At 50.1% G+C, this 27,287-nt stretch overlaps 1 protein-coding gene and 1 long non-coding RNA gene across 2 annotated transcripts in view; one reads left to right on the top strand and one right to left on the bottom strand.

The window, feature by feature from the left end:
* LOC112579692 overlaps window positions 1-27,287 on the bottom strand; it is a 235,781-nt gene that overhangs the window by 197,758 nt on the left and 10,736 nt on the right. The window lies entirely within an intron of this gene.
* Window positions 4,800-10,843, top strand: THY1 (Thy-1 cell surface antigen). Its single transcript, XM_006054411.3, has 4 exons — window positions 4,800-4,956; window positions 7,727-7,787; window positions 8,276-8,611; window positions 9,362-10,843. Exons 2-4 carry the CDS (start codon window positions 7,751-7,753, stop codon window positions 9,472-9,474), a joined length of 486 nt encoding a protein of 161 aa, XP_006054473.1. The 5' UTR covers window positions 4,800-4,956; window positions 7,727-7,750; the 3' UTR covers window positions 9,475-10,843.

Raw genomic sequence — 27,287 nt, forward strand, 5'->3', positions numbered from 1 at the left:
CATCTTGAATGATGTCATTAATAATTTAAATATGATAGATTTACATTTATATTAATTTATATTATTTTATATCCTACACAAATATATTTAAAATTTTGTATCTTATACATTGTTATTAGATGTCCAAAGGACATTTAGAAAAACTGGCAGAAAGATACACATTACTATTAATTATTTGATCAAACATTCATGAATAAAGGTTCTTAAATGTTGAAAATGTGATCTTCATCGGTGCTTGGACCTCTGCCCTGCATTCTAAGAGAAACTTCCCTTTTTTGTCATACTCTCCAAGCAAACATGCAGTTAGTTTTTCAGGGCATAACCTCACTCTGGGAGTTGACCTCAACTAGAGAATAGGAGAGGCAGAAGAGTGTCAAGCAGTTCCAAGACTTTTTAATTTCATAGACTAGTCATATTTCCAAAGAAGCTGGAGGAGCAACAGAAAATTACCACTTTTATTTTTGTGCCTAGAAGGGACATTAAAAACACACCATCTACCACCAGTGGTTCAAAAAAGTAGAAAGGTATACGCTTAGAACAAGAGTACAGACCATCCCAAGGAAGGGCCAGTGTGTAGCCTCAATTAGACCAAAATTAGGACTCAACAGTATGTGTTGTCTTGATATCTGATCAAATTGTGGGGGGCTCAAGTGATCTAACCACAAATTCTATTTCCCAGTTTTTAGCTTCTGTTGATAAGTTCCTCTAGTCAATTAACCATCTTTTTTCCTTCTTGTCCCCGAGAATCAGCCCTGCCAGTCCACAGAATTATTCAAACCAGCCAATCATATCCTCTTGCGGGAAATGAGCATTCCACCCTTTGGATACCACAAAGCCTCCCAGAGCTCCTGTTTGTTTACTATTCGAGTGCAGCTCCTGAGTGGCAGGGTCTGGCATGTGGTGTCTTTCTCTGGGCTGTAAGTACAGGTGACTAATAAACTGCTGTTTATTAGTCAATCACATCTGTACAGTGTCAGGGTCAGACATGGACTATTTTTGCCATATCAGTAAACAAGGATATCAAATTCATGCATGCTCAGTCATGTCTGACTCTTTACCACCCCATGAACTATAGCCCACCAGGCTTCTCGGTTCATGGGATTATCCAGTCAAGAATACTGGAGTGGGTTGCCATTTCCTCCTCCAGGGGATCTTCCCAACCAGGGACTGAGCCTGCGTCTCCTGCAGCTCCTGCAGCTCCTGAATTGGCAGATGGCTTTGTTACCACTACCACTTCTTTACCTGGGAAGCCCCTCAGTCATCAGCCATCACAGCCCTCCAAGGTGAGCTAGTGAGCCCTAAGGGCACTCAGGAAGGAAAAGAATACCTGCCATCAGACTCCAGCCACCCCCTATGGTGGGCCCTGAGGAAAGGATGCTCAAGATGTGAAAACACAGGTTACTGGCCCCAGAGAGCTGGGATGTACCTGAAAGCAATAATTTCAGTGAGTAAGCCCAGACTCTTGCGCCTTCCCATACACAGAAAAGCGCTAAATTCCTTAACTTGGGGATTCTGATTTTCTTTAATTAACAATAATCTTTTGATGTTCAGACTGCCTGCCAAACTTCTCTATAACCTGGCTCCTCCCCTTGCCTCTTCTGAGCAGTTCTCTCAGGGTCACTTGTGATGCTGTCTCCCGTGCTTGAAGTCCTAAAAATTCTCACCAAATAAAACGGAACTCTTAACTTTTAGGTTGTGACTATTTTGTTAAGTCAACAGGTTTCACGTGTTTGACCATCTCTGAAACCCTAGGACGGGAATCTGGGAATTCTCCCTTACCAGCAGAGTGAAGGGGAGGCGATCAAAACAATGTAGCAGCCTGACAGGTATGTTCAGAGTACTCCACAACCTCCTTGTTCTTTCCATGTCATCCGGGACCAGTGAAGTCAGTCCAGCAGAAGGCTGAAGACCCGCCCTGGAAGGAGTGGAGCACGCTGTACCTGGAGTCAGAAGATCTGCAGTCTAGCTTGTCTTGGCTGTGTTTCAAAATATTTGTCTGACCTTTGACAGATCATTATCCTTTTGGGGCCTCATTTTCCAGCTACAAAATGACGAGATAGCTTCTGCCACTTTTGTGATTTTATAAAGACAATCAGATGAAATCAGGAAATAGAGTGAATGGCTGGTAGACCCTTTGTTAGCCTAAAGGAAGGTGCATTTTGAGAGGAGCATTACTCCATGTATCTTCAGATGGGGCACCCAGAGGTGATGGGAGAGGAAAGACCTAAGGGACAGCATTACTCCATGTATCTTCAGATGGGGCACCCAGAGGTGATGGGAGAGGAAAGACCTAAGGGACCTGCAGGGCAGCCACAGTAAGTCGGGAAATCTTGCCTTGAGGGGATAAACCGTTCCTTCCTGCTTTCAGCACTCCTATCCTGTGCCATTAGAAAATGGGAGTTTTTAAATCTCCTCCCCATCAGGACCCTGTGTTCCATCCCAGCCCCTAAATGGATCATCTGAGCCATTCACTCCATCCAGTCAGACACCTTGGTTTAGCAGACACACTGTTGCCACACTCCCCTCCCCTTCCTGAAGTAAAGTGCCTGGGGACCCAGAAAATAGGCCAGGTCCTTGAAACCTTATCAAAATAGCACAGCCAGGCCTTCCATCCAGCAACACTCAGCGACTGGGCCTGTCCAGGGTCTGTTGTTAAGGGGCCTGTGGGTATCCTCATGTGTTGCCCAAAGGGAAAAAGAACCATCTCCAACCCCATGGGGGTAGGAGACAGGGTTAGGCTGAAGCAAAAGCAACTAAAGCAACTGTGTTTTGATAGGAAAGATCCTTGGATTGAGAACCAGAAAGCTGGTGAGCAGGAAAGAAGACAGAGTGGAGTGCCAAGGAGGAGGCTAGCATGTCCAGAATGCAGCAGGAAGAATGGGAAAGATGAGGTGGTGGTGGAGGTCGGCCGCCAGGGGCAGGACATCCAGGGACTTAAAAATTACCCTCCAGGGCTCTCCTGGTGCTCCAACGGTTAAGAATCTGCCTTGCAATACAGAGGACAGTGGCTCAACCCCTGGTCCAGGAAGACTCCAGGTTCCACATGCCACGGAGCAACTAAGCCTGCGCACCACAACTACTGAGCCTGCGCTCTGAAGCCCTCAAGCTGCAACTACTGAGCTCATGAGCTGGAACTACTGAAGCCCTCTGTCTCTAGAGCCGGTGCTCCACAACAAGCGAGGCCATCGCAATGAGAAGCCCACACACCACAACCAGAGAAAGTCTGTGCGCAGCAACAAAGAGCAGCCAACATTAAATCCATAAATACTTTTTTAAAAAATTACCCTCCAGACAATGAGAAGCCAGGTCATCTCATCTATGAAAAGGGATGGTCTGCAGTTCCCAGGTCCTGGGAGCCTGTGAAATGTAGACTTGGGCAGCCCTACTACTAGGCTAGGGAAATCCCAGGTGGGCAGGAGCAGCTACATTTCTCATAAAGTGCTCCAGGAGCTCCTGCTATTTACCAGAGCCAAGGCTCCGTGGATTGGACCATCTGTGAGGCTTGTTCCAGTTAGAAAGTTCCATCACTCTAAGTGCTGGGAGGCCACCTAACCTCCAAGGGAGGGAGAAGGAAGTGAATCTCCCACTTGCTAGCCCAGGGATGGCTTCCAACAGTACCATTACAGTAATGGAAACTGCAGAGAAGGTGCCAACACGGATCTCTGCGAATAATTACAATGGGGGGGGGGGGGGGCAGGGTCAGCCCACAGGATGTCCCAACCAGAATTCACAAAGAGGCCACAAGGAGACAAATTAATCAAATAAACCTTTGTTCCAAAAAAAAAAAAAAAAAAAAATTGGAGACACAAGTCATCAGCACTGGCTATTAAAAAAAAAGGTCCAAGGGTTTCTGGTGACTTCAAATTAATGGAGCAAGGACAGATGCCCCAGATTATTAAAAGCGTGGTATCTGCTATTCTTTCTACTGGTCCTGTCTCCTCTCCCTTCCCACAGTTGCAGAATTTCCCCTTCCTCTGGGCTGAGATGCAGCAGTGGAATATACAGCACCAAAGACTTGGGGCTCCATAGCCCATGTCAACTGGCCATCTCTCCACCTCTTAGCCATGAAATGGATGTGGGATGAGATGATCCCAGCAGATTGTGGCCATGGATGGAACAGGCCAAGCAGAGTGTTTTATAATGGGCAGCTCACCTTCTCTTGTCTGAAGACCAAGCACACAGCACTTAGGGACTTGGGTGGGTGTGAGGGGTAAGAGGAGAACATGAAATCGAGAAGAAACTTCTAGCTGTCTGCACCAAGAAGTGCCAGCCCCGGAGTTGAGGGGCACAATGCCCCAGAGCAGAAAGCCTCTTAAGAGATGGGTGTTCTAGGCTGGGTGAAGAGTTGGGGCAGGGCTGGGGACCAGGACAGACCAAGTGCTGCCCTTAAGGGCTGTTGCCATGTGAAAAAACACCCCACTATCTTCCTTTGGAGAAAACCTGGAATATTCCAACACCAAAAACCTCTCACTGGCTGCTCCCGCGGAGATGAGTTCTAGCTGAAACGGAAACGAGGAGGCGGGGGCGCTGCCTAGGGGGCCCAGCAGCTGGCTTCCATCCACCATTCCTTACCCCTTCGGTTTTCGCGCAGGCTTCCGAAACCTAAGTCAAAAGAAAGGGTTAAAGCCTTAAAAGGGGAGCGGTCTTGGCGGGGCTCTGGGAGGCGGCTAGCGTTCCCTGAGCGAACCCCGCCCTCCTAGACCAGGCCAGCCGGCCACAGGATGGCGGCCCCCTTTTGCTGCAGAAGTCCCCTCTTTCACGTCTGTCTCGGACCGCCTCCTCCTCCCTCCACCACCCTTTTTCGCTGCCGCTCAGCCTCTGATTGGACGAGCCCCGGGCCCTCCCCGCTCCCCCTCTCCCACCCCTGGTGAAAACTGCGGGCGCGGGGCACGGTGCAGCAACTGGAGGCGGCGGCGCGTCTGCGGGCTGCTGCAGCGGCGGAGGACCGGAGGCCAGGTGGGAGCTGGAACCAGGGCGGGACCCGGGGCGCAGGGATAGATAGGACTCTGGCGCTCAAGCAAGCCCTCCCGACCCGAGGCTTCGGAAAACGGACCGAGGGCGCCCTGGGAAGGAGCTGCGCAGTGCTTGGAGAGGGACCTGCTTGCAAGGCAGGGGCGGGAGCCGCGGCGCACCTTTCGCCCGCTGGGAGACGTTTACCTGGGACTGGAGTGCTGGAGGAGAACCGGGAGGAGGGCGGCAAGGACAGGCTTGGGTTCTGCTCTCCACCCAGAAGTACCCAAACCCAGATCGTAAAGGCGGGGGGCGGGGGGTGGGGGGTGGTGAGGCTGGGTGAGACTAAGGGAACAGAAGACCAAAAACTGAAGGCAATCTCTGCCCTGCCACCTCGCAGCGGGCTTGGTGCGGGGCATCCAAGGAACGTGAAACCGCAGTGCCGCGGGGCCAGCACGGGTTGGGGGGGTGTGCGGGGTGGGGGGGCGGGGGCGGACTGGGAGAAAGGCCGGCAGACAGGGGAGGCGACAACCGGAAAAGGATAAGCGAGGGGGAAGGGGGACCTCAATTGGGAAAGGAAAGGCTTGAAATAGGGAAACGAAATAAGGGTGGGGTTAGTCGAATGAGGGCTAGAGCGGGAGGCAGCGCAAAGCTTCTCCGGGTTCTGAGCTGCGGGGATACAAGGCCAGGGAAACGCTAACAGAAGGTGCCTCCCCTATAGCGTCCACCCCACCCTTCCGCTCTGCATCCCCGTCCAGCTCCAGCCCCATTGCTTCCTTTCTAGTTCTAGCCGCCTCCCCCCCTTCCTCTCTAGATCCCAAGCTGGCCACCCGCCTCTGTAACTCGGTGTCTGCTAATCAAAACCAGATGTTGCCCCCGCCCCTTTCTTCCCCAACAGCACCTCCGGATCCCTTTCGGCGGGGGTCTGAAAGGGAACTGACTGCAGCGCAGGCGCCCAGGGACCCCAGCCTCGCCCCTCCCTCCCCGCACTGGGCAGGGCGCCGGGGCCCTGAACGCCGCTAGCTGCGCGCGCCCTGCGCACGGGAGCGCTAGCACCGGGGCACGGCCCTCCTGTGGCCTCTCCCAGGCGAGCGCTGCTGCGGACAGGCTAGGCTACCCGCTCTGTTGCCTCGCCAGGATGCTGATTGAGCCCAGACTGCAAAAAAAGATGGGGCAGAGAGCCAAGTCAGAGAGGCTACCAGAAGCCGGACTGGAAAATTGCAGGTCCAGGAATCCTGCCCAGAGAGCTGAACAATAGAAAACGTCTTGGTTCTGATGCAGAGAACACATGCAATAGGAGACCACTGTCACCTTCCTCACACACAACTTGAGACACGTTTAGCTGTGTGCCAAGTGGGGCCCCAGACACACATGACCGACCACCCAACCATCATCCCCAGCCACAGTCGGTCAGAGATGAACGCTTGTGGATCACTCACTCGTGAACAGTGCTAGATGTTTGTCATTTTCATTAAGCCCAACACAACCTGGTGGGTATCTAAAGCCACGTTCATTCAGTATCTTTCAGGCATCTGTTATATGCCAGGAACTGTTTGGGCATTGGGGAGTTTCTTCAGAACAAGAAATAGGAAGGCCCTGAATGAGAAGGTTTTGTTTCATGGGTAGAGAGTTCTGGTTTTTGCAAGATGAAAAGGTGTTTTGCTGAATTTTCATTTCAGGTTGGAAGGATCCTTAACAAAAGAAACCACAAATAAATACACAAATAAACAATTTCAATATTTAATAGAGGCTTATTTATATATAATCATTAAAAGAGAAATAGAAAAAGTAAAGTAACAGCACATACATCACCAAATTGGGCCGACCAACATCCAGACAAACAGCACTGGGAAGTCCCAAATAACAGCAGTCTGGAGTCCCAGTTGGAAAAATGTCCCAGGCTGTGCGTCCACTTAGCGGGTTAGACTTCAAATTGCAGTTTTGGGGGTTCCTGCTTATAATCCCAGGCCTTACAGTGATAGCATCATTTGTTTGCATGCAGAAATGCTCTTCTGGTTTGACTTATTTAACCCTTTTACAATGCTGTTTGTTTCACCTTATGAGTCATAGGATTTCATTAGACCCTGGGGGATTGGCCAGACCTTCAGGGGTTCAAGAATTCCAAGACCCGCTCTTTTTTCTTTTTTCTTGACTAACGCACCACCTGACTAGCTGTGCTTGCAGGCAGGCACAGAATCCAGGCAGTGTCCAGGCAGGTCAGAGGCCTGCTCTCCTGCTTCTGAAGCCTGAACAAGACTTCCTCCATTTTAATTTCCTCAACAAAGGGTTCTGGAGATTGGCTGCACTACAGGGTAGATGAACTTAACACTTCTGAATTGTACACTTAAAAATGATTAACAGGGACTTCCCTGGTGGTCCAGCGGTTAAGACTTCATGCTGCCTGATGCAGCCAATTTTTTTTTTTTTAATATGTATGGTTAAGATAAATTGTGTTTCTGCAAATTTTATGATAAAAAAAGTAGGAGGTCCCTGCCTTGGAAATGATCAAGTTAAAGCCACTTATTCAAAGCCACCCAGCTAGTAAATGTTCACATACACACACACCACAGAAGGGTGTGTTCCACCCCCTTGCTTCCCTGACAGGGAGGAGCTGAGTGGCAGTGCCACGTTCACTGAGAGGTGGGGAGGGGAGAGGGCTATAGAGAGGGGCTTGGATGGCCATTATGGGATGTCTCCCGAGGGCCCCCAGCCCTGGCAGTAAGTCTGGGGACACCTGCCCTACCTCCTGGCTGATTCCCATCTTGTTCCACCCCAGATCCAGGACTGAGCTCTCGACACCATGAACCCTACCATCGGCATCGCCCTCCTGCTAACAGGTATCGGGCAAGGGGTAGGGCTGGGATTCCAAGCTCCCCGGCTGCTTTCTTTTCAGAAAAGCTAGCTTCTTCCTCAAGAACTCAGAAAGTAGAGGTGACTAAGTGAGAGAGGGCTTCTTTTTATCCCTAAGACAGCTGAGCAACCTAGTTAGTTTTCTGACTACCTGAACCATTTCTGGAAACACAGTTCACTAAGCCTGCCCCATACTGAGCTGGGATCTGCAAATGCAGACCAAGATGTAGCATCAAGATCTCCTGCCCCTGGAACACACTGGCGGGACCCCAGGACTAGAACAGAGGGAGATGGGCTGGAGTCTGCAGAAGGGAAGGTACACTGGCCCTCAGGGACCACTTGGGCAGAGAGAGGTGCTCGACAACAGACCCTTGTGCCCTCCCTGGTCAGGCCTTGCTCTGCTGTGAATGTGAGTGGGAAGCCCCCTGCTCTATAGGTCCTTCCCCAACTCAGAGGGGGGCACTGCTGGTGCCAGTCTTACAGGTGGCCCGTGGGCAGAAGGTGACCAGCCTGACAGCCTGCCTGGTGAACCAGAGCCTTCGTCTAGACTGCCATCATGAGAATACCACCACCACGCCCATTCAGTATGAGTTCAGCCTGACCCGTGACACAAAGAAGTGGGTGCTCTCTGGCTCCAATGGGGTCACTAGGCCAGAATACAGCTCCCGAACCAAATTCTTCAGCAAGTACAACCTCAAGGTCCTCTACCTGTCCAACTTCACCACCAAGGATGAGGGGATCTACACGTGTGAACTCCGCCTCTCTGGCCCGAATCCCACCGTCTCCAATAAGGATGTCTCTGTGTTGAGAGGTGAGGCAAGCCCCCTGCAAGATCAAGTAAGCAGGCAAAGGCAAGCTGGGGAGGAGCGGGCTGGCTGGGACACCAGGCAAGCCTCTTGGGTGGACCGCAGAGGAGAGTGGCCCCGTAACCTCTCTCCCCTTGTCCCCTCCTGCCGCCTGTGCCCAGGGAATTGCTACCCCCAGCCTGCAGGGGGGAAGGGCTAAGGGGACCGTCAGACAGGTGGAGTAGTGTGATGGATGCTTCCCCTATGACTGTGGGCAAATCACTCGGCCTCCCCTAACCTCCTTCTCCCCACCTGGAAAACAGGATGGCTCTAGCTACCTCACCCACAGTTTTCTTGTGATGATATGTGTTCAAGGGCTCAGGAAAGGGAAAAAAAGATGAAAGTGTTAGTCACTCAGTCGTGTCCGACTCTTGTGACCTCATGGACTGTAGCCCACTGGGCTCCCCTGTCCATGAAATTCTCCAGACAAGAATACTGGAGTGGGTTGCCATTCCCTTCTCCAGGGGATCTACCCGACCCAGGGATCCAACCTGGGTCTCCTGCATTGCAGGCAGATTCTTTACCATCTGAGCCACCAGGGAAGCCCTTCAAGGGCTCAGGAACCTGCAAATGGGAAAGATGGTTGGTTCAACCACGTTGGCCATGGTTGCAGCCAAGACATCATGGCACCAGCCTCCCCAAGGGAAAGCACCTTGCCCTGAGCCTGGCCCCTCTCCATTCCCGCCCTTCCTGTCTGCCCCATTCTCTCACCACAGATAAACTGGTCAGGTGTGGGGGCATAAGCCTGCTGATCCAGAACACCTCGTGGCTGCTGCTGCTGCTGCTCTCCCTGCCTCTGCTGCAGGCCATGGACTTCATCTCCTTGTGACGGGTCAGGCCCACGGAGGACACAGGAAGCCACAAGGCCCAGTCCAGAGATCCTGCTTCTCCAAGTCAGCTAACCCCCTTCCCCACAACCCCTCACACACCTTGGGGAGCAATGGGGACCCTCCCCTCCTAAGGAATTCCAGCGCTGCATGCCATTCCCTCACCTCCGCCAATACCACCTCACACCCCCTCTGCCTGCCACTGGCTACTTGTACTCTTTATTCCAGAGCTGCTTCCGTCTGGTTTATATTTAGGGCTTATCCTTCCTTTTCTTGGGGAGTTTGTGAACGGGGAAGCCAGGGTTAGAGACCTGATGGCGAATGAGAGGATGGGAGGGGGTGGAAGGATGGAGGGGTATCAGTCTCTGGAGGCCGTCATCCTTGCCCACGGGGACCTGAGGCCTGGGAGAGCCCTGCACGTGGAGGGGGAGGGTGTGTCTGGCCCGAGCAGGCAGGGCGGTGCCTGAAGGCCCCAGATGTGGGGGCACCGCCAAGCGTGGCCCATCACGTGAGGGGAATTCCGAGCGTCACCACGAGCACTTTCTGCCACAGAAGAATGCCATCTTCTTACCCTGCCAAGGGGCCCTGGCCCCGGGGTCTGGACCAGTGACGATGCCGATTGTGCGGGAAGCAGTGCTGATGGGTTGGAGGCGGGTGGAGGGTGCATCACCCTCCCCCACCACAGAGGGAGCCACAACTGGGAGCCCAGCGTCTCTCACTGGCCCGACCAGCAGCTGGGAAGGTGGCAGAGGAGGACAAGCCTGCTCCCAGGCCTATCCCAAGGTCCTATGAGCTTCCAGAACTCGGACCTGGAGGCAGTGAAGTCAGGCCTGGTGGAAGCCCTGATGGAGACCCACGAAGTTTGGCCCCAGTGTTTCTCCGGGAGGCTCTTCCCCTCTCCCCCAGCAGTGCCTGAGCCTTCTGACAGCCCCCTGCCCCTTAGGCCTGCCTTCTCAGGGACCTCCGGCGGGGCCTGAGGCAGGCCACGGGGTGAGACCCACGAGTGGGACCTGTCTCAAGCGATGGCTTTTCCCAGCACCCAGCTCCCCACCCGGCGGCTCTGCCATGTCTCGTGACCGTGTGTAGTGCCAGCATAGCTTATGGCATCTCATTGAGGAAAAAGAATACTGTACAATAAAACCAAGCCTCTGGAATCTGCCCTCCTGTGGGTCTCTGCTTTGCTCCTCTCTCCAGGTCTGCCCCCCACTCCCTTAGCCAAGAGGTCCAACCCCCTGCCTCCTGTGCCCCCCTCCCTGCCTTCAGCAGCCCTTCCTCTCCTCTCTGCCTCCAGGGGTGGACCACTGCATGCCTGGCTTCTCAACCATTCTAACACCACACGTTTGCCCAAATAAAGGAATATCATTTCCTCTCTGCAGACTCACCTGCCCATAACATGGTTTGGGCCAAGGCACATGCCCCTGGTTCCAGGATAGGCTAACAAGCACCAAGGTGCAGAGTCTGCCTTCTCAGATGGGGTTGTTCTCAGATGAGATTACATCTGCTACGTGGGAGCTACCCACATCCATCAAGGTGTGAGGACAAGCATCTCTTAAGTCCAGCTTGACCATAGAGAGCACTGGGGTGGGGAGACAGCACAGGCCCATCCCAGGCTCCCGCCCCTAAAATCACTGAGCAGAATGCCAACAGCGCCCCCTGGCACCAGGGGCTAGAACAGCACCACAGGGTGGCTCTGGGTCCCAGTGGCTGGCAGAGTGACACAGCTCCCAGACATCCTTCCAGGCTTTGCCAGGGGATCTGGGGGAGGAGAGTGGTGACTACCCAGAATCTGACTCATCTGATATTTAGTGCTGGGTAGGATGATTTTTCTGAGCTTTTGCTTAAAGGCCTAGGATCTAAATTCACGCCAGTGACTCCCAAGCCCCTAGTGGCCAGGCTGGAAGAGAGCAAGAGAAACCCCCAAGGAAAAGAAACTGTGTCGCCAAAAACAGGGGCCCACCCATCCCCACATGGGCTGTCAGACATTCAGTACAGGGCACCCAGCCTGGGCACAGGTCCCTTTTGCTTTGCTTGGTGGTGGTTTCGTCCCTAAGTCGTGTCTGACTCTTACAATCCCATGGACTGTAGCCTGCCAGCCTCTTCCATCCATGGGATTCCCCCAACAAGAATACTGGAGTGGGTTGCCATTTCCTTCTCCAGGGGATCTTCTCAACCCAGGGATCGAACCCAGGTGTCCTGCATTGGCAAGCAGAGTCTTTACCACTGAGCCAAAAGAGCCTTTAGCAGGGGAAGGGAATTAAAATGCTACACTAGGGGTAGTAAGAGTTCAAGCTGGAAGGAACTAGGAAGCCAGCCATGCAGCCTCTACTGTGAGCAGCCATGAGACCCTGGCACCTGCATGAGCCCCCTGTGGGGTCTTTGTCACCCTGCCACTGTCCCCCTCAAGAGTTTAGTGCCCCACCCCATCAAGGGTCCCCCTACCGCCGTGGTGTGGAGGGGGAGGAGGAGAGCCCAAGGCCCACAGTGAGTGGGGTTAGCTTCAGAAGATACAGAGGCCATCTGAGGTCCGGAGGCTCCCAGAAGGCAAAGACGGAGACTAGAGGAACAGGCCTGGGCCTGAGAAGGGGCTCAAAGACAAAAGTCAGAGCTGTGAGGCCTCACAGCATTGCCGACCGGGAAAGACTGTGGGCCGGGGCTGCGGCGGGCTCTCAGAGGCAGGCCACGACGGCAGTCAGCTCCTCTCGGGTCAAGCAGGAGAGCCTGAAGGCACTGCGACACGTCCACGGGGACTTGGCTAATAACAAAGAGGGGTAGTTAGGGACTTTGGGAAGGTCGTGTACACAGTGCTGTATTTTAAATGGATAACCAACAAGGACCTGTTGTATGGAACTCTGCTCAGTGTTATGTGGCAGCCTGGATGGGAGGGGGCTTTGGGGGAGAACAGGTACAGGCATATGTATGGCTAAGTCCCTTCACTGTTCACCTGAAACTACCACAACATTGTTAATCGGCTATCAGTTCAGTTCAGTTCAATTCAGTCACTCAGTCGTGTCCAACTCTTTGCGACCCCACGAATCACAGCACCCCAGGCTTCCCTGTCCATCACCAACTCCCGGAGTTCACTCAAACTCATGTCCATTGAGTCGGTGATGCCATCCAGCCATCTCATCCTCTGTTGTCCCCTTCTCCTCTTGCCCCCAATCCCTCCCAGCATCAGAGTCTTTTCCAATGAGGCAACTCTTCACATGAGGTGGCCAAAGTACTGGAGTTTCAGCTTTAGCATCAGTCCTTCCAATGAACACCAGGACTGATCTCCTTTAGGATGGACTGGTTGGATATCCTTGCAGTCCAAGGGACTCGCAAGAGTCTTCTCCAACACCACAGTTCAAAAGCATCAATTCTTGGGCGCTCAGCTTTCTTCACAGTCCACCTCTCACATCCATACATGACCACTGGAAAAACCATAGCTTTGACTAGACGGACCTTTGTTGGCAAAGTAATATCTCTGCTTTTCAATATGCTATCTAGGTTATACTCCATTACAAAATTAAAAGTTTAAAATTTAGGGGAAAAAAAAAAAGAGGGCTGGGCCCCAGCCATCCCTGGTTCCTGCACAGATGCCCAGAACTCAGCCCGCCAAGACCCTTCCCACTCCTCCTCACCCCTCCCCCATGCCCCCCTCGGCCATCTTGGTCCCTCCCTTAGGGCACAGAATGCTTGCTCAGTGGAAACAGAGAGAAGCTCCTCTCCACACCTCCATCACTGAGACAAAGGAACATCTGAACATCTGGTGTGAGGGTCTTCCCAACTCCCAGGAGCTCCCTCAGGAAGGGCAAGGGGATCACCATGGGGAGATGCAGGGACTCTCTCTAGCCAACCAATAAATGTACCCAGCATCCAAGGGACCCATGACATGCTTCCTCCAGCCACCCCACCCCTCTGCCCACCACCACCAGCATTATGTTCCTGTCCTGTGTCTGCAACTCCCATGTTGTGATGAGCAGGTTTCTCTTTACATGTGAAGGAAGCAAGTCCCAGGTTAGGAGTCAACCACTTTCTCATCTATCATTAAGGAATCTGTGGGGCTGGAGTCCTGAGTTCTGGCAAAGCGCGACAAAGGTCCTCCCTCCTACTAATCCAGCAAGGATTCAGGACAAAGATGGGACTGCCCACCCCTTGGGAGGATTGCGTCCTGTGAAGACTCCCAGAAGGATTTCCCTGGTGGCTCAGTGGTAAGAGAATCTGCCTGCCAATGCAGGGGACTGGGGTTCAATCCCTGGTCTGGGAAGATTCCACATGACGAGGGGCAACTAAGCCTGTGCACCACAACTATTGAGCCTGTGCTCTAGAGCCCTGGAGCTTCAACTACTGTGGCCTAGAGCCCGTGTTCTGCAACAAGAGAAGCCACCCAGATGAGAAGTTCACCCATAGCAACTACAGAGTAGCCCTTGCTCACCGCAACTAGAGAAAGCCCACTGCACACAGCAGCAAAAACCCAGCACAGCAAAAAAAAAAAAAAAAAAAAAAAGACTCTTGGGAGGCATCTTTGCCCAGGCAAAGGGAAGACCTGGGGACAGGGAAGGTACGGAAATGGGCACAGGCTGGAGAGGGCAGAGTAGGACCAATGGGAGAGTTCTGCAGAGGCCAAGTGTGGTTCCACCCTGGAAGGGCCACTGGTGGCCGGCCTGGCCCAGTAGCAGAGGTGGGAGTGGCTGGCAGTGGGCATGGTCAGAGGAGGTCATTCAAATAGCTTCTGGTATTTAGTGGAAACCTGGGCTACAAGATCCTAGTCACTCCACTCTTCAATGCCTCACTCCTCTGATTTCCAAAATAAGATGGGGGAAACTCCCTGGTGGTCCAGTGGACTCCACGCCCCCCACTGCAGGGAACTAAGATCCTGCAAGCTTCGCAGTGCAGCCAAAGATAAAATAAAAAATAAAATCAGATGGTAGCACTGGAACATTTATTTGTACAACAAATGTTAAGTACCTAGCTGTGCTAAGAGGTAAAAGACACAGCCCCTGGCTGAAGGAATCTACAGCCCAGTAAGAAGTCAGGAATTTATTTCAACATAGTGATTGTTGCTAGGAGGCAGCAAAGCTGTGACAGACTGCGTAGTGGTTTCCCAACATGCATTCTCCTCTTCTTTCTCAGCAGTAGAACCCACAAATTTGAACTAGAATAAAGACTACATTTGATCAGAATAAAGACTACATTTCCCAGCTCCCTTGTAGCAAGATGTGCACATATGGCTAAGTTCTGTCCAATGGAACATTAACACAAAGTAATGAGTATAATTTCTATGTATGTGTGTTCAGTCACTCAGTCACGCCTGACTCTGTGACCCCATGGACCGTAGCCTGCCAAACTCCTCTGTGCATGGAATTTTCCAAACAAGGGAAATTTTTGTTGTGTTTATGTGAGCACTTACATTTGTAAAATGCATTTTAGAGTCTTAACTGTGTCAGTTCAGTTCAGTTCAGTCGCTCAGTCGTGTCCGACTCTTTGCGACCCCATGAATCGCAGCACGCCAGGCCTCCCTGTCCATCACCAACTCCCAGAGTTCACTGAGACTCATGTCCATCGAGTCAGTGATGCCATCCAGCCATCTCATCCTCTGTCGTCCCCTTCTCCTCTTGCCCCCAATCCCTCCCAGCATCAGAGTCTTTTCCAATGAGTCAACTCTTCGCATGAGGTGGCCAAAGTACTGGAGTTTCAGCTTTAGCATCATTCCTTCCAAAGAAATCCCAGGGCTGATCTCCTTCAGAATGGACTGTGTCAGGAAGTAAAAAGGTCAGAGAGTGGGCAGATTACACATAGAGAGAAAGAGGAGGTACAGGGGGCCAAAGCTGACAGGCCAGAGGGCTAGAAGGAGCATCCACGTGGTTGTTGAAATCATGGAGAATGATGAGAGAGACACAGCGGAAAGGAAGCCATTGAGCCGGGAGGCAGCAGTGAGCTGGAGCCAGCAGGGGGCAGCAGTGAGGAAGGGAGGCAGTAGGGCACCCAGATGCCGGTAGACTCCTCCACAGGGAGGAAGGCAGCAAGGACACGTCCCCCACCTGCTGTGGGTTGAAGTGTAGCCTCCCCCAAAAAAGATACAGTCAAGTCCTAATCCTTATGACCTATGAATGAAGCCTTATTTGGAAACTGGATCTTTGCAGATGTAATCAAGCTAAAATGAAGTCATAGGATCAGGGTTAGTTGCTCAATCATGTCCAACTCTGTGACCCCATGGACTGTAGCCCACCAGGTTCCTCTGTCCATGGAATTCTCCAGGCAAGCATACTAGAGTGGGTTGCCATTCCTTTCCCCAGGGGATCTTCCCTACCCAGGGATCCTGCATTGCAGACAGATTCTTTACTTTCTGGGCCACCAGGGAAGCCCATAGGATTAGACTGGACCCTAATCCAAAGACTGGGATCCTTATGAGAAAGGGCAATTTGAACACAGAGAAACAGGAGACACACAGAGAAGACAGCCATGTGAAGATGGAGGAAAGACTGGAGTGGTGCTGCCAGCAGCCAAGGATCACTGGGGACCACCAGAAGCTGGAAGAGGCCAGGAAGGACCGTCCCCCAGAGGCTTCGGAGGGAGCATGGCCCTGGTAACACCTTGATTTTGGACTTCTAGCCAAAAGTGTAAGTCTAAAAAAAACATTTCTGTTGCTTTAAGAGATGGTCATTTGTCCCAGCAGCCCTAGGACACCCAAACCCCACCTCCTGACCCTGAGGTGTGTGAGGTATAGAGTAAAAGCAGACTCCACTGGAAGGGAGGAGGGAAGCTTGGGAAGGAAGGGAGATACATACATACATATATACACACACACACACACACATACATATATATGTATAATTATGGCTGATTCGCATTGTTGTGTGGCAGAGGCCAGCACAACATCGTAAAGCAATTATCTTCCAGTTTAAAAAAAAGTAGACTCCACTGAAGGAGGCTTCAAGGGAAACAATGTCCTCAGGGACAATGAGTTTCATTGAAGGCCAGCATTCAGACTCTCCAGAGAAGAGGCTGAGAACAAAGCAGAGTTTGTCCATCCCAGAGAAGTGTCCGGGCATGAGAGGGTTCTGGGGAGGTGAGGACGGGAACTGGCTCAGGTAAGAAGATGCTACAGAAGAGAAATGCTGAATTCTCTGGACCACTGGTGACTGAGCCGGACAGGGAGGACCGGGCCTGAGGCAGTCACTATGGAATGGTGGGCAGTCAGTTTAATTATGAGCTGATGCTTGGTGCCACTGTCCCGGGCTCTTGGGGTGTCAGCTGCAGCCTTGGCACATTTAGGACACTGGCACCTCCTGCTGTGGGACCTTCTGGGGAAGCTCCACCCCCCACACAGGGTGACACAGCCTCTTGGAGTCTCCGTGTCCTCTGATGACGACAGCCAGCATCACAGCTCTGGGTTCAGGCTTCGGGCTTTAACGCTTCGTGGCTTTCTGCCATCTAGACCCTAGCTGTCCGGTATGGTAGACACTAGCCACATGTGGGCATTTAGATATAAACAAGTAACACTTAAGTAAATTAAATTTTCAGTTCCTCAGCCACAACAGCCACACTTCAAGCACTCAACAGCACATGTGGCTGGTGATATTCCCTCCTCACAGAAAGCTCTATTGAACAGAGCTGGACCAGACCAAGGGCAGGAACCACGGTGGTTTGAACCTCTGTGCTTATGAAGCAGAGCTGTTCACCTCAGCCAAACTTGTGAAGAGGAGGAGGGCCTTTAATAGGGACATCCCTCGCCTCACTCCCTCAAGTGAGGGTCAGCTCCAGGAATGCTCTGAGCACATCAACCCCTCAGAGCCCAGAACACAGTGTCAGGAGGCCCAGAAAGGGGAAAGCTTCTTCACCTCGAGAGTCTAAGATCCATCACCCCCCATTCTTTACTTCCTGTCAGCACAAATAACAGCAAAAGTCCACTTCCTTCAGAGGAATGGGCTGGGGTACGCCTCTAACCCTAAGAGGCCACTCACACCCAGACTCATGACACACGCCAACTCAGTTCATTTGAAAATGTCTGTGTTAGCGGCCGTCTGGGCCCTGAGTAGGCCTGAAGGAAGTCCACCACCCACCAGCTCCCTCCCACCTTCTATCAGCTCCAGCCCCACCCCCACCCAGCCCGAGTCCCTGTCTCACACCTCTGATCCTGCACACATATGCTGGGCAGAGACCCAGCCAGGGCACTCGAAACTCAGAGCCAAGACATACTTTCTCCCTAGTGCCTTCTAAAAAAACTAGAAGGCCAGAAAACAATTTCCACCCACCAGATCTAACTACCCTCTCAGGTTAGTGATGGTACTTGCTCCACGTCTGGGAAACTAAAACCTCTTTGTGGTGATTTTCCCAAAACAAAGAATCAGTCAGCCCCAGCAGGAAGTCTCTCCCTCTCTATAAACTGAAAATGCGCTTGCAACTTTTTCAAAAATATATTATTTTTATTTGGCTTCACGGGGTCTTTAGTCGGAGCATATGGAATCTAGTTCCCTGACCAGGGACCGAACCCAGGCCCTGTGCATTGGGAGCGTGGAGTCAGCCACTGGACTACCAGGAAAGCCCCTGTGCTGGCAACTTTTAAAGGATGGATTTTCCTGCTTCTCCTTACCAAGGTGTCAAAAATCAGGATCTGATCTCAGGCCGGCACCCTTTATAAAGGATTCTGCAAAGTCGGCTTGGAGACCATGAGGGAGTGAGACAGCCGGGCCGTAACATCTGGAAATCCTAAAGTTCGGGAGACATACCTCCAGAAGGCACCTAGCGTGAGGAGAACCTCTAACTACATGGCACCTGCATTGAACCAAATTAGACTGTTGAAACTGCAGGGAAATCCCAAAAAGGTGAAATCACCCAGGGATGACAAACAGAAATTAAAATATACATATTACTGCTAACTTGAGGTCTGTAAAATGTTACTGATACTTCCTTTAGTGTGAGTGTTAAATGTTAGCATTGACTTCAGTCAAGATAAAATAGTTATCAGGCATTGGATATGCCACTCAGTCTTCCTAAACTTATTTTTTTTTATTAAAGGTCTTCAACCATAAAAACCTCACATTGTTTTCCAGAAACCTGACCCTCAGGATTGGGAAGAAAATTTTGCCAAACCAGGAGAAATACGAGAATGAAACTCTGGGAATTTCCCAGGCAGTCCAGTGGTTAAGACTTTGCCTTCCAATGCGGGGTTGGGGTGCCAAAATACCACATGCCTCGTAGCCAAAAAACCAAACCTGAAAACAGAAATACTGTAGCAAATTCAATAAAAACTTTAAAAATGGTCAACACCAAAAAAATCTTAAAAAAAAAAAAAAAACTTGGAACTAAGAAGCAATGGAGGCGGTAAGAGGAGAACCTGAGAGGAACAAAAGAAAGAGAATAAAAAAGACATGGTCCCCACAAGATGCAGTGAATACAGTATGATGATATTTTAAAATATTACTTTGGTGGCTTCCCTTTACCCCTATAGCCCTACTTTAACCAGCCAAGGTTTTGTGCTCATGCCTCAGTAAAAAGATGTGACAGGAAAAACCAGGGTGCAGGGCTTCCCTGTAGCTCAGTGGTGGAGAATTCAGAAGATCCCACAAGCCGCGGAGCAGCTGTCTGTACGCTACAACTGCTGAGCCTGTGCTTGAGAGCCCGGGAAACACAACCTCTGAAGCCCACGTGCCCTAGAGCCCATGCTTCGCAACAAGAGAAGCCTCCACAAAGGGAAGACTGGGCTCTGCAGCTAGGAAAAAGCCCATGCGACAACGAAGACCCAGCACAGTAACAAAATAAATACATAAATTATTTTTTTAAAAAAAAGAAAGGGGAAAAATGGGAAGCCAGTTCTAGCCTTAATGCTCCATTAGCCTAGACCCTTCACAAGACAGAAAGGACTCACGGCCTGGAGAGAAGTTGTGGAAAAGATGTCCTGGGTAAAGCCAGGCCTCCCATTGGCACAACCACCAGCACCACCTGCAGACACAAGCCAGAGGCGAAGCCAAGAGACGGAAAAAAACCCAGAGAAGGTTTTGAGATCTGACCACAAGGGGGCCCCTACCACCCAACCAAGGGTAGATCCTAAGATAGAGGACAGGGCCCCAGATAGAGGAAGTGACTGCAGAGAGCAGCCTATTTTAGAGACAGCTGAAACCTTGGACAGCGTCATGCGAAAGCATGCTATTCTGGGGCCTGGAACAGGCAGAATAATTCCCACATGTCCAAGAGTGACCGACAGGTAGCAGAGACACATCACCTAATGAGGTCACACAAGCAGGAACCAGGCAGCATACATCCCAATGAACAGACACTTGGGTGCCCATTTAATATTGGGTTGGCCAAAAGATTCATTTGGGTTCTTCCATAACATCTTACAGAAAAACCCAAATGAACTTTTTGGCCAACCCAATAACAAGGGCCACTTCCTCCAGGACTTTAGTAAATATGTATGGGACACCCCTCAGATTTCAGGCAATTGGCATGCAGAAAGGAAGGGCAACTCCATCAATGGACTGAAACTCGGTGTCCACCACTCCAGTTAAATAAGGGCTGGCTCCACATAGAAAGGTTTCCCAGGTAGTTCAGTGGGAAAGAACTCACCTGCCAAGGAGGAGACTCAGGTTCAATCCCTGGGTCAGGAAAATCTCCTGGAGAAGGAAATGGCAACCCACTCCAGTATATTCTTTCCTGGGAAAGCACATGGGCAGAGCAGCCTGGCAGGCTACAGTCCATGGAGCCGCAGAGTCAGACACAACTTAGCAACTAAACAGCAGCCACATAGAAATGTAGCCATATTACAAAAAAAAAAAGTTAGTTTCCTGTATATCTGAGTTGGTAGACTAAGAGAATACCTCTGTTTGAGAATTATGGGAGGAAAGAAGTTGAAAACTAGCAAATTTTTGGTAGTAAACTAGATAGATGATGCCACCATTCATAGATGTGGATTAAAAAGGGGAGCAAATGGAATGGAAAATGGTAGGTTTAAATGTTTAGACACGCTCAGATTGAGGTACTGATGTGATGTCCAAGGGTATGTCAGGAGGCAGTTGGATAACTATGACTGGTACTCAGGAGTGAGTACACATTTGGGCATCATCAGCCCGTATAAGTAATAGCTGATGGATGAGCGGGAGATCAGATGAGCTCAGGCACTCACTACATGCCAAGCGCCACTGAAAGCTTTTTGTTTATATGAACTTTTCTTTTTTCACCATGCCACATGGCTTACGGGATCTTAGTTCCCCAATGAGGGATTGAACCCGCACCCTCGGCAGTGAAAGCATGGAGTCCTGACCACTGGACTGCCCGAGAATTTCCTATGTGAACCTACTTAGTCTCAAATCAACTCTGTGAGGAAGCAGATACTACTATCCCCATTTTTTTAATATATTTTTTGACATGCACACACTGCTATATTTATTTACTTTTGGCTGTGCCGGGTCTTCGTTGCTACACACAGGCTTTCTCTAGTTGTGGTGAGCAGGGGCTACTCCCTAGCTGTGGTGCAGTGGCTTCTCTTGTTGCGGAGTCCAGGCTCCAGGGGCAGGGGCTTCAACAGCTGCAGCACATGGGCTCAGCGGTCGTGACTTGTGGGCTTGAGGGCACATGGGCTCAGTATTTGTGGCTCCTGGGCTCAGTAGTTGTGGCCCACGGGCTTAGTTGCTCTGCAGTATATGGGATCTTCCCGGACCAGGGATCAAACCCATTGTCCCCTGTATTGTCAGGCAGATTCTTATCCGCTATGCCACCAGGGAAGTCCCCCATTTTTGTTAACATATGAAGATACAGATGTAAAAGTTGCAGGGTTTGCCGCTAGTAACCAGAGGAATCAGAAGTTATCTCAGGAAATCTACAGTACACAATCTGCAAGTATAACAGCCACGGTGCTATAAGCTCTCTGAAAACTGAGACTGAAGGGACACCAGAGGAAAGGGGGAATGAGAAGGAGGTAGCAGGGAGTAAAGGAGAAAAGCATAATCACACAATCTGTAGGAGGTATTAATTTTGTAAGAGGTCAAGTAATCGAGTATGAATAAAAAGGCCCGTTGGAGCGAGCAAGCAGGAGAGGATGCTGAGTGGGTGCGGGCGTTTTCCGGCCGTCTGCAGAATAGACGGGGAGGTGGGGAGACAGTGTGCACAACTCTTCCAAGAGAACTGTGAAGAGAAGAGAGCTAAGAGATTTCAAGATTTATGGGTTTTTTTAAGGGAAAGAATTGGGAGACTTATATGTCAAAGGGAAAGTCGGCAGATACTGTATAACATCCCTTATATGTGAAATAAACTTACTTGCAAAACAGAAAGAGACTCACAGACATGAACTTGCTGGATGGGAGGGGGAGGATGAAGGGAAGGGGAAGTTAGGGGATTTGGGATGGACAGGTACACACTGCTATATTTAAAATGGATAACCACCAAGCACCTACTATATAGCACAGGGAACTCTCCTCAATGTTATGGGGCAGACTGGATGGGAGGGGGGTTTGGGGGAGAATGGATTCATGTATATAAATGACTGAGTCCCTTCTCTGTTGACCTGAAACTATCACAACACTATTAATCTGCTATACCTCAATACAAAATAAAAAGTTTTAAAAATAAAATGGATAACCAACAAGGACCTACTGTACAGCACATGGAACTCTGCTCAATGTCATGTGGCAGCCTGGATGGGAGGGGAGTCTGGGGGTAAAATGGATACATGTGTATGTATGGCTGAGGCCCTTTGCTGTCCTCCTGAAACTACCACAACATCGTTAACTGGCTATACCCCAATACAAAATAAAAAGTTAAAAAAAGAAAAAGACAGGACTCCACTCAGGGACAGTGACTGAGAATGTGGTGAGGAAGAATATTGAATGGAAACACTTTCAATCCCTGATTTCCAACCTCAGCCCAGTCCTTGAAGCTGCCTGACAACCCTGTCTGTGTACAGTTCATACACTCGCTCTCCCAGCCACTGGCCCATACCAGCTACTTCTCAAAGGGTCATCAGACCAGCAGCCTCAGCATCACCCAGAAACTCCTTAGAAACTCAGATTCTCAGGCCCACCCAGCCCTCCAGAGCCAGACACTGGATGGGGCTTGAACAGACTCTCTAGGTGATTCTGATACACGCTCCAGGTTAAGTGCCCCGAGACGACTAGTGCATCAACCCCGCCCCGAGCGCTCTAAATTTCCAACCCTTCCTCCATCTTCTCTCTCAGCTGACCTTGCTGCCTAATTCACTGAGGAAAAGAGGCCATCTGAGAGAATCTCCGCCAGATTCCACCACATCCATCCATCTCTGTGCTGTGGTGCCCATACTGTGCTGCTCATTTCTCACTCTGGATGTACCTTAGTGCCCTGACCAAACCCAAGATCTCATTCTGTACGAGATCCCATCCGCTCTTACCTCGTCAACAAGGTTGCTCCAGTAATCTCTCTCCTGCATCATCTAACTCTGGCTTTTTCCCATCAACATATAAACGTACAACTATTTTTCCCACTTAAAAAATTGTCTTTGTAACTGAACAGGACCCTGTGGGGCCCTCCCAGCACAGAGCCGCCTATATCCTCTGCCTTTCTATTTGTAGAAAGTCTCTAGCCTCCTAGGCCTTCCCAAAGAACAATTTAATCAGAGAAGTGAGAAAATGCAGAATGAAAGGAAAACAGTCAAGCAAGACCAAGTCAAGGGGGACTTCCCTGGTGGCCCAGTGGTTAAGACTCTGTGCTCCCAATGCAGGGGCCCTGGTTCGGTCCCTGGTCAGGGAACTAGACCCCACACACGGCAACATAGACCCCCGCAAGCCAAAACTAAGACCTGGCACAGCCAAAAACATTTTTCAAAAATAAGTAAACCAACTCACAAACTTTAGTTCCTTCTCAAGGGCCATGGATAATATTCTGAGCCATATCCTTTGAGCTATTCTGCAGATATATATAACTGAGATCACACACTTGGTCTCAGGACTTAATGAAACTCAGGTTATTGATGTCTCATCACAAAAAGAATTCAGTGAGAGACAAAGTGATAGATAAAAAGTGGACTTAGAACACACTCCACAGACAGAGTGTAGGCCATCTCAGAAGGTGAGAGCAGCCTCAGCGGATGGGGTTGTCAGTTTTTACAAGGGTGGGTAATTTCATAAGCTAATGAGTAGTCTAGCTATTTGGAGGAAGAGGTGGGAATTTCCAGGAATTAGGCCACCACCCACTTTGACCTTTAGGGTTAGCTCTGAATGGTCAAGGTGCTGGAGGGTGTGTCATTTAGATGCTAAGGTATTATACTGAGCATATAATCACTTCATGGCTAACCAGATGGGAAAACAAAGAAAACAGTGAGAAACTTTATTTTCTTGGGCTCCAAAATCACTGCAGTTGGCGACTGCAGCCACGAAATTAAAAGATGCTTGCTCCTTGGAAGCTATGACCAAACTAGATAGCATATTAAAAAACATAGATGTTTCTTTGCCAACAAAGGTCTGTCTAGTCGAAACTATGGCTTTTCCAGTAGTCGTGTATGGATGTGATAGTTGGACTATAAAGAAAGCTGAGTGCCAAAGAATTGATGATTTTGATCTATGGTGTTGGAGAAGGCTCTTGAATCCCTTGACTGCAAGGAGATCCAACCAGTCCATCCTAAAGGAAATCAGTCCTGACTATTCATTGGAAGGACTGATGCTGAAACTGAAACTCCAACGCTTTGGCCACCTAATGTGAAGAACTGACTCCTGAAAAAGATCCTTATGCTGGGAAAGATTGAAGGCAGGAGGAGAGGGGGTGACAGAGGATGAGATGGTGGGATGGCATCACCGACTTGATGAACATGAGTTTGAGTAAGCTCGGGAAGTTGGTGATGGACAGGGAAGCCTGGCGTGCTGCAGTCCATGAAGTCGCAATGTGTTGTACACGACTGAGCAACTGAACTGAGCTGAACTGAATGAGGCTCAAGGTCTACTGGAAGTCTAATCTTCTGCCATCTTGGACCTAGATGTTTCTAACCAGTTTGTCATGGTGGCTCAGTGGTAAAGAATCTGCCTGCCAAAGAAGGAGACACGGGTTCAGTCCCTGGGTTGGGAAGATCCCCTGGAGAAGGAAATGGCAACCCACTCCTATATTCTTGCCTGGGAAATCCAATGGACAGAGGAGCCTGGCAGGCTACAGTCCAGGGGGTCACAAAAGAGTTGGACACGACTTAGCAACTAAACAGTAATTCTCTAAAACCATTTAATGTCAGAGATGTCAACAACAAACTGGCACTTCCCAAAGGCATTTGCCATCTGCCTCTGCAGGGATTGGATTCCCTGGTGGCTCAGACGGTAAAGCATCTGTCCGCAATGTGGGAGACCCGGGTTCAATCCCTGGATCAGGAAGATCCCCTGGAGAAGGAAATAGCAACCCACTCCAGTACCACTCCAGTACTCTTGCCTAAAAAATTCCATGGATGGAGGAGTCTAGTGGGCTACAGTCCATGGGGTCCCAAAGAGTTGGACACGGCTGAGCGACTTCACTTCGCTCTGCAGGGACTGAACCCTGTGCTGTTGCCGCTGTTGATCTTCCACATGCCCTGAAGAAAGTTCAGGGTGGAAAACAGGAACTAGATACTTTGTGTTCCAGGAAAACTGGCAGAACAAGTCCTTAGATGGCTAGATATTTTCAGGAACTGATTTTATGAGCCCAATCCTTGCATCTCCTCCTATCTAGAAAAGCACTAAATCCTCTCATGGTGACATCAGCCCCTCATGGCCAGCAGAAAACTTCTGCAAAGAAAGTGCTTGATTGTATGAACTCCCCCTTCACCAAAACCACATATACTGACCTCCTCACCACCTCACCTCATTGGAGCAGTTTCTCAGAGCTATCTGAGGTGCAGCATCTCAGGCTGCAGTTCTCATTTTGCCCCCAAATAAAACTATTTTGCCCCCAATAAATCATAACTCTCACATTGTGTTTCTTTTTTAAGTCAACAGAGAGCTCCACGATTCAGTCCTTGCACATCTTTTCTTTCCTGTTTATATTTGCTCCCTTGGTGATTTCTTTTAATCTCATAGCTTTAAATAACATCCATATGCTAATGACTCTCAATTGTATATCTCCAACCCAGATCTTGCCAAACATGTAAATCCAACCTCTTTCTTGGTGTCTTGACACGCCTAATAGACATCTCAAACTTAATACGTGTTAAATCAAGTTCCTGATCTTCTCCTCACTCCCAAATCTGCTCCTTCTGTGATGTGTGTGTGCACGCACGCACGTGCGCACTCAGCTGCTCAGTCTTGTCGACTCTCTGCGACCCCATGGACTGTAGCCTGCCAGGCTCCTCTGTCCAAGGAATTTTCCGTGCAAGAATACTGGAGTGGGTTGCCATTTCCTACTCCAGGGATCTTCCCAATCCAGGAATTAAAACCCGTGTCTCCTGTATTGGCAGGCAGATTCTTTACCACTGAGCCACCTAGAACAAAATCTGACTAAATGTTGGATCTGTCTTTTACTCTAATCTTTGTTTCCTGTTGCTTTTGTTCACTAACAGGATACTGTCTGTATATAATGGCCTGCCATAGGGAACCCTCCCTTCTGCCTGAAGATTGAACCAAAGTGCCTTTGTTTAGGGAGACATCCTGATCTTGTCCACCCGTGAATGGCTATAAGAAAGAAGAAATTAACACATTTCCTTCCCTCTATTACCCAAGACTGGCCATTCCAGGAGATATTTGCAAGACTTATGGCCTTTTGGGGCTTCTTGGTGGCTCAGTGTTAAAGGATCTGCCTGCCAATGAGGGGACTTGGGTTTGATCCCTGGACTGGGATGATCCCAGCCTGGCAGGCTACAGTCCATGCGGTCGCAAAGAGGCAGACACGATTGAGCAATTTCACTTCACTTCACTTCTTGGAGGAGGAAATGGCGCCCACTCAAGTGTTCTTGTCTGGGAAATCCCATGGACAGAGAAGCCTGGTGGGCTACAGTCCATGGGGTCACAAAAGAGTTGGACATCACTGAGCATACACACATGGCCTTTTTAAATACTTTACCTCCTCACCTCCTCCCCCTCTCTGTTCTATAAAAGACATCCGGACCCTGATAAGATGTTTCTTTTTTGAGACACTAGTCTGCCATCTTCTCTGCCAACTTTCCGAATAATGTCTCTATTCCTCACCTCAGCACCTTGTCTCCCAATTTACTGGCCTGTTGTGCATGGAGCACAAAGAGCTAGGACTCAGTAAAATTTTCACAGCCTATACATCCTCAGTTAATGGTCAGGCCAAAAATTCCTCCCTTTTTCTCATGCCACCCAATCCATCAGGAAACCCTATTGGCTCTATATTCAAAACATCCAGAATCCAACTGCCTCTCAGCTCCTCTCCTGCCAGACACTAAGCAGAGCCACCATCGCCTCTCATGGGACGACTGTAGTGACCTACATGGTCTCCTGCTTCTACTCTGCTCTCTTCAGATCTGTCCTTCCATTCACTGTGGGGTCCCATACCAAGGTCACAGATGCGAGACCTTGAACCAAGGCCATCTATGGAACTAACTGAACCCAGTTGTAACCATTGCCAGAAGCCCCCCAGTCCTTACAGGCAGCTTCCTGACCCCAAATTAGGCAAAAATACTCACCCTAACCAATCACCTAATGCCACTTTTCCAGCAGGAATTTTTTGTCTTGAGGCTATAAAAATTGGCTGCTGCTCCTAAGTCACTTCAGTCATGTCTGACTCTTAGTGACCCCATGGACTGCAGCCTACCAGGCTCCTCCATCCATGGGATTTTCCAGGCAAGAGACTGGAGTGGGTTGCCATTGCCTTCCCCGATAAAAATTGGCTACTAACCCACAAAAACTGTTGACTCTCCCTGACCTGTCAGAAGGTCGGCCCGCTGCACTTGAAGCACCCT

This window comes from Bubalus bubalis, chromosome 16, assembly GCF_019923935.1.
Source record: "Bubalus bubalis isolate 160015118507 breed Murrah chromosome 16, NDDB_SH_1, whole genome shotgun sequence".
Classification (NCBI taxonomy): domain Eukaryota; kingdom Metazoa; phylum Chordata; class Mammalia; order Artiodactyla; family Bovidae; genus Bubalus; species Bubalus bubalis.

Bases quoted from the DNA above. Each gene is read 5' to 3' on its own strand.
- THY1 (XM_006054411.3), top strand. From the start codon at position 7,751: ATGAACCCTACCATCGGCATCGCCCTCCTGCTAACAG. The intron at 7,788-8,275 runs GTATCGGGCAAG...TGCTGGTGCCAG, and splicing joins CATCGCCCTCCTGCTAACAG to TCTTACAGGTGGCCCGTGGG. The intron at 8,612-9,361 runs GTGAGGCAAGCC...CTCTCACCACAG, and splicing joins GGATGTCTCTGTGTTGAGAG to ATAAACTGGTCAGGTGTGGG.